Below are 13,801 nucleotides of genomic sequence, written 5' to 3'. Positions count from 1 at the left end.
TTCCCAGCAGAGCGCTTCTGCGGGCTGCCTGACACTGCATGTCCCTAGTGTCTCGAATGAATGAAGACGGGAGAGCGAATGCTTTATGTTGATACAGGGTTCATTAACTGGTATGTTTTTTTCTTTCAGTGACTACATCAAATTTTAGTATTTCATTGACTTGAAAATGCCTCCAGTTGAGATTGTAGGGCTGTAAGCACTTTATTATACTTTTGATCCAAATGGTTGTTCTTCAGGAGAAATTTAGCAAATAAAGTACCACATTTATATTGCTTTTCAGCCTAAGGGGAACTAGGCTTGCTTTTTCTTTCTGATTTAAGCAACTTCACGGAGCCATAATGTTTTGACTTATTCACTATTGGTGTCTCTTAATATAGAATTGCATTATAGTCAAAATGTTATATTTGCATGTTTAAGATTAATCATCAAGATTTAGCTAGTAGGCTGAAAGCTGAAATAATAATATTTTGGTGGGAGTCAGTTTTCTTCTGTTCCCTCTGGGCCTTTGGGTCAGTAGGAACCAGCCTGTACTGGGCTGAGGTTCATGGCCTTTCATTTACAGCTACCTGGGATTTTTCACTTACGTCGCAACTCATCCTATTTATAACATCAATGATCATTGATTGGGAACCACCAGTCCGTACGTTCTTCAGTCCTACCGTCATGGGATCTAAGTCAAGCTGCTAGATTTTACCATTATGCAGTAACTAGGACAACTAAACCCCAACTCAAAGGCTGTGAGCACTCTCCATGCAGCATGCCAAGGCTTGGGAACAGAGCCCTTGCCCTATCCACCCATTGACATCAGCCTCTCAAAAGAGTTTCAACGTCCATGTCGATCATCCCAGTCTTTCAAACTCTCCCACCCACCCCCCATTTCCTCACTGCTGGTGAAGTCATTTCCTGGTGCAGGCACATTAATTTTACCTGTCTTGAACCAGTAATAAAAATGAATCTCCAGTTTCAACAGCAAAGCAAAAAGGATTGATGGCTATTCATTTTTTATGCTCTCGGGTGTTAGCATACCAGAAATCGCAAGCAGGAGCAATGGCTGAACCGGCTGTGGTTTGAAAGGCCCAAGTCACCGCTCACTTGGAGAAATGAATCTGCTAGTGATACAGTGAAATCAAGATGGAAAACGTGATAGTTGAGGAAATGAATCGGCTCGAAAAATGTGTGCGTAGCAGAAGTTCTTTTCTTTAATTTTATTAGTTTAACAAACAATTACAAGTAAAAAAAAGCTACTTGCTCAAGAAATACAGAGTCATATTCCAACATAAGTATCGATCAAAATACTGAAAAAATGGAACTAAACTCTTCCTTAGACAACAATTTTCATTGAAGGGAGATACATTTCAAAAATCCATTAAAGAGAGAGACTTCATACGTCTGAAACCCCCCGGTGTGGCTAGAGTTACGCCATGAGGTAGAATCTAAAGTGCGCTAGCCCTTAACCCTTTCAGGACCAAGGGACATATTTGTCCCATAACTTAAAAATCCTATAAATTTTGATTGGGATAGTCTACAGTTCTAAATTTGATATGTACGGATTCCATATGATACTGCCTTTATGTAAACAAACTGGTTCCGACATTCATTCATTAGCGTCGTTGCCAGATTGACGAGAAGATTCACTTGCCACACTGTCCATAAGCCAGAAGTGTGATTTTTTTAAAAAAAATAATGATATTTCACAAAAAAAATCAATTTTTTGGCATCTGCAAGCACTTTTTACCATAAAAATGTCGTCAAAACCACAAAAATTGGCCTACGATCCTTATGGTCCTGAAAGGGTTAAAAGGTAATGCAGGAATCAAGGACAAGATACGGATTTTCACTTGAAATAGTGGTTGGCCCAAAGTAGCTCAATTATTTATTCAATTTTCTGTACCGTTCTCCATGGAGAGTTCAAAACGGTTTACATGAATTGATTCAGGTACTCAAGCATTTTTCCCTCTCACAATCTACCTAATGTACCTGGGGCAGTGGGGGATTAAGTGACTTGCCCAGGGTCACAAGGTGCAGCGTGGGTTTGAACCCACAACCCCAGAGTGCTCAGGCTGTAGCTTTAACCACTACGCCACACTCTGTGCTTCATATGTCTTATGGATTTACCCTGCTTTATTCAGCCAGTTTCAAAATATTATATGCACTTATTCCAGTTCTTTAGACAACAGAGTGGACGAGTTCAAAGGCAGAGCCTGGCTTTGCATTTAGTCTCTTGACTTTTTCTTAATCCAGGAGAGTCTGTTGGGTTTTGTAAAGAAGTCAGAAGATAAGTGATGTTTCATTAAATGCAGCACACTGCGATATTTCTATCGGAGGTGGAAATGATGATTTTAACAGTGGAAACGCTGTTTGTCATAGCTGGCATTCTCCAGAGCTCTGCTATGTCTTTGATGGCACCTTTTTTAGAATCTCTACCTGAGGGTGGATATAAATTAGGACACGGTCTCTTTTGGCTGGGGCCGCGTTGACTTTTGGTAATGAGATGGTTTTGAAAGCAGGCTGCGCTGAATTGGACAATAGGCGGCCAGCAGTCTTGCTTTTTCAGATGATTGTTTCAGTTCTTTTGATTGCTGGTGAACTGTATGACCTCCTGACCATTATGAATCAATTACGCTGCTCCTTTGGTGTGTGAAAAGCCAGTTCACAGTATGGGCTACATTTATTGAAGATAAGTTTCCTTAGGCAGAAAACATTGGAAAAATTAGATCCTATCAGGCCCCAAATCAAAAAACATAGACATTCAAAAAGCATCCTAAATCAGCACTCGGACGTTGAAACCGTCTTTCTATACGTCTAGCGAGATGTTCCAGCCTCTCTGCGTCCAGAGCATGAGATGGGCAGACTTTGGGCGGTCTCAAGGACGGGTTAGACATGGCCGTCTTGCAACGATAAACATTTTGCAAGACATCCTGGACGAAACTTATACGTCTGGAACTAGACCTGTTTTAGAAGGGTCTAAGTGCCCAAACTGACCATATGACCATGGCATGCATCAAGGTAAGATACCCCCTACACTCCCCCAGTGCTCACTAATGCCCTTCCACCACACAAAAATGAGAACCAAAAGGTACATACCTGTCTCTAAAACAGCAGCATCTAGTATGGGGAAGCTGCACACAGGTGTCTTAAGTAGCCTGGGGGGGGGGGGGGGGGGGCTAGTCAACCCAGGCCCATAAGCCACTCTAACAACTATATTTATGGTAGAACGTGAGCCCAAATCCTACTATACTGCCAAATAGGTGCCACCTGCAGCCATACATGCTTTTGGAGTGGTATAGTAGGGTTGGAGTGGTATAGCAGGGTTTTTTGTTAATGGGGGGGGGGGGACTCGCCATAAATTATGGTGAGAGATACAGCTGACACCCTTTATTTGAAGTTCACAGCAGTGCCCTCTAAGGATGTCTATGTGGCCCCACCCACATCCAAATGGTCAAGATTAGGACATTTTTAACCTGGATGTTTTTCTGTTTGAAAATGGAGTGTCTTGGTGGCCAAGACGTCTAAGACAATTTTCAAAAAATATTTGTATATTTGGATGTCTAGCAGTTTTCCATTCGAGAATGGCCATTTTTGTTCCTCCAACTTTGGACGTTCAGCTGGAAACGTCCAAGTTGGACTTAGATGTTTGTTTGTTTTGAAAGGCCCCGCTATTTGTGTGTGTACCCTGAAAATGTTTTTGAATACTCCATGACTCCTGATAAAGGTGCGGCTCTTGCAAAAGTCCATTCTCATTCTCTTAATTACATTAGGTTCACTCACATTTCACCGATATTAAAACTACTATACTGGTTGCCTGTGAGTATAGGGTGCAACACAGTGGGTTATTGATTGTACATCAGGTTTTATATTCATCTGCATCCTTTTAGTTTAAGGAAGCCATGTATGTTTAAAATAGGGCATTGAGATCGGAGAACTCTGTGGTTATCATTGGATTCAGTTTTGAAGACAAACTATGCGAAAACAAATGCCCTCTATTTTTTTTTTTTGATAGCAGGACCCTTGCTAAGGAATACTCTTGTAAGGTGGCAAAGTGGTTAAAGCTACAGCCTCAGCACCCTGAGGTTGTGGGTTCAAACACCACAGTGCTTCTTGTGACCCTGGGCAAGTCACTTAATCCCCCCCATTGCCCCAGGTACATTAGATAGATTTTGAGCCCGCCAGGACAGACAGAGGAAAAAATGCTTGAGTACCTGAATAAATTCATGTAAACTGTTCTGAGCTCCAGTATAGAAAATTGAATACATAAATAATGCTTTGCAATTTAAGAAGTTATTAAACCCATTTTTTTAAAAATCTTTCTTTAGTTAAACAATGCAAACACATTAGGACTAGTGTTTATTCTTCCAAGTGAATTTTTAAGAGAGAGAAGAATGTATAGTATTGATATTTTGTTTTTAGTAATGTTATTTGTTTTTTGATTATTTATTATGTATGTGGAATTGTAAACTCCTTAGGATACAGATGGTAGGAGGGGGGTGTTCAATAATTTATCTACCTGAATATGAAAGAAAGTAGCAAACGTTGAAACAAATGTGGATGTTGTGACATGTCTCAAGGTTACTTATTCACAGATGCGGCTCAGTGCGAGTCTAACATTCCAAGAGATGGGATGTTAGGAGAATCCTCGTACGATTCAAGTAAGACATTGCTAGATTTGAAGCATTGTTAAGTGATAAAAATTTCTCACAAAAGAAGGGAAAAACCCAAAGGAGATCCATGAATGCATGATTGCAGTTTATGGTGAGTCTGCCCCATCATCCTACAAAGTAAATTTTGGAGCAAGCAGTTTAAGTAGGGTAGAGAGTCCATTGAAGATGACCCTCACACTGAACGGCCTGTGGAAGCAATTTCCACAAAAATGTGCAAGAAAGTTGAGGATTTAATTTTGTCAGTCAGATAAATTAAGGTTTCATGAATAGGTGAAGAAATGGGCATCTCGGCAATACAGTTTGGAAAATAATTCATGAAAAGTTAGGCATGTACAAGATGAGTTCTAAAAATGCTGACGCCATGTCAGAAGGCCACGAGGCCCCAGTGCTGTCAGGAGAACTTGGTGGTGCTCCGTGAGAACCAAGTGAATTTTTTTCCATCATTTGGTGACTGGAGATGAGACTTGGGTCTTTAACAGAGATCCTGAGTCCTAAATGGAGTCAATGCATTGCAATGGAAGCACAAGTTATCCGCCACCCAAAAAAAGTTCAAGACAGAAAGATCTTCAGGCAAAGTCATGGCATCTGTTTTCTGGGATGATGAAGGACTTTTGCTTCTGAAGATCATGCCTCACAAGACAACCATAACCGGGGAGAGTTAAGCCAATACAATGATCACTTTGAGGGAGTCAATCAAGGAGAAAAGACCATGAAAACTCGCAGCAGGTGTGCTGCTTCTTCACGACAATTATCCGAGAAGATGGATTTCAGCAGCTGAACCATCCACCTAGATCCATCGGACTGTTCCAAGTTTTCATGAAATCTCTCTGTGGACAGTGGTTTTCAGGTGAAGGAAGCTGTGATGTCCTGGTTTGAAGGTCAAACAGAAGAATTATTTTCAAAGGGGTTAAAGACATTAAAGGAAATGTAGATGAAGTGTATGGCGTTATCAGGGACTATGTTAAAAAATAAATTTTTTTTTGAAAAGTCTTTTTCTTCCTACTGAGGGTAGATAAATTATTGAATATCCCTCGTATATACAGTATGGTAAATATAGAACCAGAAAGAATAAGTGAGGGCAGGTGAAAAGTGCATCATTGCTTAATACAAGGATGTTGCGTGCATATTTCTCTTTTCGGTGGGTAATGTAAAGCACTGTTTAATCAGAAAATTGTAATATTTCTATATTCTAATTTGGATGGGGCTAGTATCAGTTGGATTGTAGGATTAGGGTATTTCAGTAGATCTAGCACTTTTCCTTCCCTCACATCTTGCTGTCAGTGATTTCAGCCAGCATTTCCTGCATAGTGGCGACATAAAGTACCTCTGCAGATCTTGTCTCTTTCTGGTGAGAGTTCACTTCTGTTTACCACCATGAAGGCTTTATGAATTTGGCGATGGAAGCAATGAAAAAGTAACATAACCTGAACATTAGGATTGTATCTTCCAGGACAGACCTGGTGGACCATTTTCACCACTGAGTGGCAGCATCAACATATCTTCAGCACAAAGCACTGCTATTTTGTATGCAATAATGGGGGGGGGGAGTGTTAATTCATCTAAAATATGTACAGTAATAATTATATTTGTTGCCGTACAGTGAAAGATTAGAGAAACTGGGCCTTTTCTCTCTCGAACAGAGGAGATTGAGAGGAGACACGATCGAAACATTCAAGGTACTGAAGGGAATAGACTTAGTAGATAAGGACAGGTTATTCACCCTCTCCAAGGTAGGGAGAACGAGAAGGCACTCTCTGAAGTTAAAAGGGGATAGATTCCGTACAAACGTAAGGAAGTTCTTCTGCACCCAGAGTGGTAGAAAACTGGAACGCTCTTCTGGAGTCTGTTATAGGGGAAAACACCCTCCAGGGATTCAAGACAAAGTTCCTGCTGAACAAGGACGTATGCTGATAGGGCTAGTCTCAGTTAGGACGCTGGTCTTTGACCAGAGGGCCACCGTGTGAGTGGACTTCATGGCATGATGGACCACTGGTCTGGCCCAGTAAGGCTTATTTTCCCTTGGCATCCAAGCAAAACACACACTAATCTAATCTAATCTTCCATTTGTGAGTCTCACAACTTCTTTAATGCTGGCATTTACCCGACCACGCTGAAAAAAAGCCCTGAACTTTTCTTTCACCAACCCAGGATGATGTCACTCGGGGCAGAGTCAGCCGAGTGAGATGAAAACCGCAAATAATCGAAGTTGTGAGTGCCGACCCCACAAATATGCAGGAAGACCTGTTAATAGCATAATACAGTCTGTACTTCACTTGTTTGGCAGTACATTTTCTAAATGTATCTACTATAATAAAACCCTAAGCGTGCATGCGCACGTCAAACTTCATGATCCCTGCATCTGTTATTCATAGCTCTGTGCCAGTAGAACGAGCCTGTGGCGGTTTTCTGGCTCCTACTACGCATGTGGAGTTTGAAATGGTGACCACGAACGCAAGGAGGCGGAGAATACGCCGGCAACTCCCTCCTCCCACCCTCACTCACCCTAAGAGGACCATGCAACAGAAGCAGCTGTGGTTTGAGAGCAGGGAAGAGGTGCTGCTGGACAGGGGGGAGGTAAAACGAAGGGAGAAGGGCTGCTGTTCTCAGTTTATCGGCTTACAAATATTCCTTTTAAATAGTTTATGAAATCTAGCACTCTGTTCATATTGCTAAGGAAATTTCAGCAAAACCTGTTTTGTAAACTATAGTAAAACCTTAGTTTGTGAGCATAATTCATTCCAGAAGTATGCTTGTAATCCAAAGCACTCGTATATCAAAGCAAATCTTCCCATAGGAAATAATGGAAACTGAGACGATTCGTTCCCCAACCCAAAAACTTTAATACCAAATACTATATGTACTCGTATTGCAAGACCTCACTCGTTTAGAACACTCACTCCACTCCCACAGCGTCGGAGAGAGAAGAGCCATCGGCTCAGTTGTGTATACTGTATGCACTCGTATTGCAAGACGTTGCTTGTATATCAAGTTAAAATTTAATAAAATGTTTTGCTTGTCTTGCAATCCAAGGTTTTTCTGTATTAGCACGGAAGCATCCAATTTTTTAAAAAGAATGTCATAGCTGTCATGGAATCTTTGCTGTTTGCAGAGCTACGCAAGGGTTAAGAAGCAGCTTCTCTAGATTGGCCCTGACTAAGATAAATGTCTAATTCACTGCAAACATCCTTACTGTTGCCAGTAATAAAAAGCTTGTTTCACATATTCACCCTGCTGCAGACGTTTCTCTTAAATTAAATATCAGGAGAACATATAATAGCACGATTGCACACCAAGCCAATATTATCAGATTGATGTCAGCCGAGATAATGTAAGAAGGATAAGTTGATGAGATTTCATTTATTAAATAAAGTAAAGGAATGCAGAGAGAGAGATGAGATTTGGTTCCCCGTCTTGTATCGGAATGTACAGTAGTGAACTCTTGTCAAAGGAATGAAAAGGTGAAAGAAGCTCTTTGTTGCATTTAAGTAGCAGCTCCCTCTTTTTTCTAGAAAGGATGAATTTAATCATCATTTGGGATCTGAAATGAAAGATTTCTCAGTATTTGAAGAATGTTGGCAACCACATGGCTTTATGCACATCATTAAATAACCAGCGTTACTCGTACGGAAATTCAAGGGTTGATGCTTAAGCAAGAGTTGGAAAATGTGGCGTCTAATATGGCAAAATTGCATAATTTTGTATGTATTTTCATATTACATTATGTAAATTGTTAATGTGTTCATTTTCCGACAGTTCTTGTATTTCCAGTAGACTCCATGGGGATTAATACTGTAGATGCCGGATAAATGTAGTTTCTGGTTGCTAACTAATACTATATCCCATACTATGCCATACCATAATCTGTTCCAGACAAACTACCAGATATAGAGGTGAAGCGTGGGCGAACTCGGGTGTGACATGCCAAGTTTGCACTTAAATTTCTGCCAGAAATTGATTTTATTTTCATTTTTATTTAAAGTATTACAGTATTTCTTAGATTTTTTTTATTTTTTGCCGGTTGCTTGAGTTCCAGTTAACAGAAAGTCTACTGTATTTGGTCATTTTTCGGAAGAAAAATAGATATTAATGATTGGTGCTGGGAAGGGAGGAGAGGGGAATAGAGAGAGGGGAAGGATTTGGGAGATGGCAAGAGAAGGCATCTCGGAGGAAGGAGAGCAGAATCAGGGAGGTGAAAGAGAGGATTTTGAATCACAGGGGAAGATCTAGAATCCTTTCAGTTGTCAGTTGGTGTTTCTCCCCACACTCCTCCAATCCCCCTGCTGCACCCTTTCCAATCTGTTCATGCACCCAGCCTGTTTCAGCCTCATGTTGCATTCCGAGGGCCTCTTCCATAACCCCCTCGAGACCCTCTAAATCACTCCACCCCCTTTATTAATGTATTATTTATAATGTTTATAACCTGCTAAGCAAAAGATATTGATTGAGGCAGTTTACAACAATTACATTTGTAATAATAAAAGAGCCAATGTTGGTATACTGACATGCCATATAACGGTGAAATCAACGCATAACGCTGTCTCACGTCAAACCAAATGATATTTATCCTATAAGAGGAAGAAGGGAAGCCTTCAAACACTTCGTAAATATGAATTTGGGAAGAAAGTGGGTAGTGATGTGTTGGGCTGCCTGCTCCCTTCCTGTCACCCTGGACCTAACAGCTTTGCATCATGTACTAACATACAAGAGTTGCCTGTTTCTGACGGTGGCTAACTCAGGTCACAAGTACTTGGCAAGATCCCAAAAGAGTAAATCAGATTTTATGTTGCTTATCCGAGAAATACAACTTAGGCCTTGGAACAATGGAAGAGTAAGTGTTCTGTGCCGCTCCCTGAGTAAATGACAGGAGTTCAGTTTTCAGGTGCTGTCCTCAAAAAAAAATATCCAAATGTTGGAGAAAAAGGGTTAATACTGAGAACACAGTAGCTTATATATTCAAGAGATTGTCCAAATGATATTAGAAAGAAAAAGACACTCCAGAGAAAATCTAATTACACCGTCCAAATATTTGAAAAAGTAAAAGATGTTAAAACTAAGGGCATCCTTAAGGCTAAAGTGTCATAGGTTTCACTTCCTTGGTAGGGAGAGGGATCCTTAATTGCGAGTGCTGAACTTTACTAGAAGTAGTCATGATTACAGCGCTGAGGTTTAGAGGGTAGAGATAGGTGGAAATGAGGATCTGGTCACCCTGAGCTGGTTTCCAGACTTGGGGAAGGAGAGACATGGCTTGCAGATGCAGAGTGGTTTTATTTATTTAGATTTTTATCCCGTCCTCCCAGTAGCTCAGAACGGTTTACAAGTAAACATTCACAATGGGGGTCACAGCGATGAAGCGGGAAACTACAGGCCTGTAAGCCTCACTTTGGTTATTGGAAAAATAATGGGTTAAAAGATTGCCTTTTTGCAGATGATACAAGATTTGTAACAGAGTGGATGACCCTGAGAGAGTGGAAAATATCAAAAAGAATCTGCAGATGGAGGAAGAATGATCTAATGTCTTGTAACTAAAATTCAATGCAAAGAAGTGCAGAGTGATGTATTTGGGGAGTAGAAATCCAAGGGAGATATATATGCTGGGAGGCAAGAGGCTGATATGCATGGATGGGGAGAAGTACCTTGGAGTGATGGTGTCTGAGGATTTGAAGGCGACGAAACAGTGTGACAAGGATGCTAGGATGTATAGAGAGAGGCATAACTAGCAGAAGAAAGTTCCTGATGGACCAGAACACATGCAGATAAGGCCTTGGTAAGGCTCTTTGACCTAAGAGCTGCCGCGTGAGCGGACTGCTGGGCACAATGGACCACTGGTCTGACCCAGCAGTGGCAAATCTTATGTTCTTATGTTAAGAAAGGAGGCGTTGATGCCTAGGTACAGGTTGTTGGTAAGGCCTCACTTAAGAGTACTGTGTTCATTTTTGTAGGCTGTATCTGGCTAAGGATATACCGTGTATATGTATTTGGAGGGTTTCAAAACTATCCATATAAAACAAAACCACCACAAATAAAGGAAGTCTAGTAAAATGCAAAAAGTGCAGCAAACTTGAACCAGGTTGAAATTTGATTGCAATGTGTGTATATTTGCTATAATTGTGTCTTTTTCTTCCTAGGAAAAGAAACTTTGAGCCTGTTTGCATGAACTTCCAATCTGAAATCCTGAAGTGCTACCAACAGCATAGACAGGAAGTGCTGAACTGCTCTGAACTGGCAAAAGATTACAAGCGATGTGTGAGGGCAGCTCAGAAGGTGAGCGCAGGTGTTTGTGTTGGTTTGTTATAAGCCCATTCTCAGAAAACCTGGTGTGTGTGCGACCACATTCTTGCCAGGGTGGGAACATCTGCAGAGAGCACAGTTCCACAGGTGAAAATAACTTAATGAGCCAGTATTGTGACTGTGGTCACCTGACGTGTCCCTTTTCAGAAAGCATCGCAGCAGTGGGACAAACACTGGCAGACTCTATTGTTGTGGGCTCTGAAAGTAAAATTGAGGAAATCCTTGGAGGTGGTGGTCTGCTCTTCCAGCTAGTGGGGAATCTTAATCAGAGATGGTGGTCCCCATTTCCATCACTGGACACAAGAGGAAACTAGATATGATTCATTTGATTGTAATGCTTTAGGCCGAGGTGAGTCTCTTGATCTTTCTATCTCCTCAACATGATACTACCTTAGCCTCAGGGCACTGGAATGCCTGACGTTGCCCCAAATCAACTTAAAAAATGACACTGCCAGGTGATTTTTCTTGCTTTATGCAGTGAACAATATAGCTCTGACTTTTTTTGAAAGGTTATATGGATGAAAACATGATTCATGTTACTCTAAGAGCTCTGCTCATCTGGGTTTAGCTGTTGTAATAAAATAATGGATGAACCAAAGTCTATTGAAGATCCCTTCAATTCTGAAGTTAACCCAGAACTGTCTATCTTGATCATTTTGGTCACATAGACATTTTTCCCTCTCTCACCTCTTTTAGAATATTATATAGTAAGGTTCTCCAGCATGGGGACATGGTTGTTTTCAATGTGTCCAGCTATCTGCAGGTCACCCTCTTCGCCTGGTTCCTTCGATCCGTTTGTAAAGAATATTGGAACCAGATGAAGAGAGCGACCTGCAATCAGATGGCTGGACGTGTTGAAAACAACCATGGGGATGACGCTGGAGGACCTTAGCGGACTACCACAAAACCGATTTCTTTTTAAATCTATAATTCACCAAGTCACTAGGACTCGAGCACGAGTCAACGACACCTGTGTGTATGTGTGGACATAAGAATTATTGCTTAATGGCTGCAGAATCATTTATTTAAAATACCTTGATTTATTTTGTGACCTTCAATAATTCTAAACTTGGAGACCAGGATAGCCTTTGAATAATCCATGGAACTAGATGGCCACTAGAAGAAAATTGGTACGGTTTAAACGGTTTACGGTTTACGGTTGGATATTCTCCCTCTATATTCACGGGGGGTTGGGGGCAGAGCTGGGCCGCAAATCTGAAAAAATCGCAAATAACTTTTAGGGCTGACTCTGACCCACCCCCACCTGCCTCTCCACACCTTACCATGCCAGAAAAGAGGGGACCGATCCCGACCCCACCTCAACAACCTGCCCCACAAAGCGGCACCCAGACGTCCGGACTGAGGCAAAAAAGGCATGTAACGAACCAGCAGGAAACTTAGGGTTACCCACCAATTCCGTAAAAGGCGAAGGACCCACCGCGCCCCCCAAGGAAGACCGCCACCAGCACCAGGCCATTCGTAAGGGTCGAAGCATAGAAGGGCCATAGGAGGTTAAAAACTGACACCGGAGCTGACAAAAGGTACCAGAATCCAATCGGGGCGAACCTGGCAACTCCCATATATAATTCATGCACCCATCTCAACAATGCAGCAACATTATAAAGACGCAAATTGGGCAAGTTCACACCACCGTGCTCGCGCCCCCTAATCAGTTTGTTATAGCCAATTTTCACCCGACGAGAGCGCCACATAAAGGATGAAACGACCCCCCTATAAGCCTGCACATCTTTCTGTTTGATCCAAATGGGCACCATTTGTAGTGGATATAGGAGCTTCGGCCAGAGGACCATTTTAATAAGGGCGACGCGTCCCAGGAGCGAAAGGGGAAACTCCATCCACTTTTTACACAGAGCTTGGACTGCATCTAATTTATCAAGTACGTTCTTCCGATAGACAACCCCCGGATCTGCATTCAGATATATTCCCAGATATTTGAGCGTACCCTTAAACCATTGCAGCGGGAAGGAGGGATCATTCCATAGAGTGCACGGGGGGCGGACCGCCAGAGCCTCCGACTTATCAAAATTAATACGCAACCCGGAAAAGGCTCCAAATCTCTGTATAAGATCTATTAATCGAGTAACCCCCTCTTCAGCATCTCCCAGAAAGATGAGCATGTCATCCGCAAACAAATTAATTTTAAATTCCTGTGAACCCAACTAAATACCACGCATGTCGGTGCTCTGACGGAGCTTAGCCGCAAGAGGCTCTAGGGCCAAGACAAAAAGCATCGGGGAGAGGGGACATCCCTGGCGCGTCCCCCTTTCGAATTCAAAAGAAGAGGTAAGCTCCCCGTTAATCAGGATTTGGGCCGTAGGATGAGCGTATAATGATCGAATCCCAGTCAGAAAGCTTCCCATAATGCCGAACTGAGGAAGAACCCAAAAAAGATAATCCCATAACACTTTGTCGAACGCTTTTTCCGCGTCTAGACTAACTATAAGAGCGTTCTGCTGGCCCGGGTGTTGCCCAACAAGTCCAGGATTTTGAAGCACCGAAAGCGCCCTCAGCACATTCGCAGAAGAATAGCGGCCCGGCACAAAACCTGCCTGGTCCGAATGAATTAAATTGGGCAAAACCCGACCCAGACGAGCCGCCATAATAGCAGCAAACAACTTGATATCTTGATTGAGCAGAGAAATAGGTCTATAGGATCCCAGTTGATCTTCCACTCGACCCGGTTTCAGTAGAACCACAATATTGGCGTGAGTTAGTCTATGCGGAGGCAGGTCACCTCTACTAAGAGCCCCACATAGGGCTTGAAATGGGCACCCCCAACAACTTATAATATTCAGAACCCAATCCGTCGGGTCCAGGGGCTTTAGCCAATTTTA

General features: G+C 42.1%; 1 protein-coding gene across 1 annotated transcript in view; it reads left to right on the top strand.

The window, feature by feature from the left end:
- The window catches only part of CHCHD6 (coiled-coil-helix-coiled-coil-helix domain containing 6), a 132,342-nt gene that overhangs the window by 77,890 nt on the left and 40,651 nt on the right, over positions 1–13,801 (top strand). Inside the window, exon 8 of the mRNA XM_033926714.1 lies at positions 10,784–10,919. Within this exon, the coding sequence (XP_033782605.1) occupies positions 10,784–10,919 (136 nt within the window). The remainder of the gene's footprint in view (positions 1–10,783; positions 10,920–13,801) is intronic.

Source organism: Geotrypetes seraphini, chromosome 17 (genome assembly GCF_902459505.1).
Source record: "Geotrypetes seraphini chromosome 17, aGeoSer1.1, whole genome shotgun sequence".
Taxonomy (NCBI): Eukaryota; Metazoa; Chordata; class Amphibia; order Gymnophiona; family Dermophiidae; genus Geotrypetes; species Geotrypetes seraphini.
Note: the sequence above shows the minus strand (reverse complement) of the source record. Positions and strands in the feature narration are given on the sequence as shown.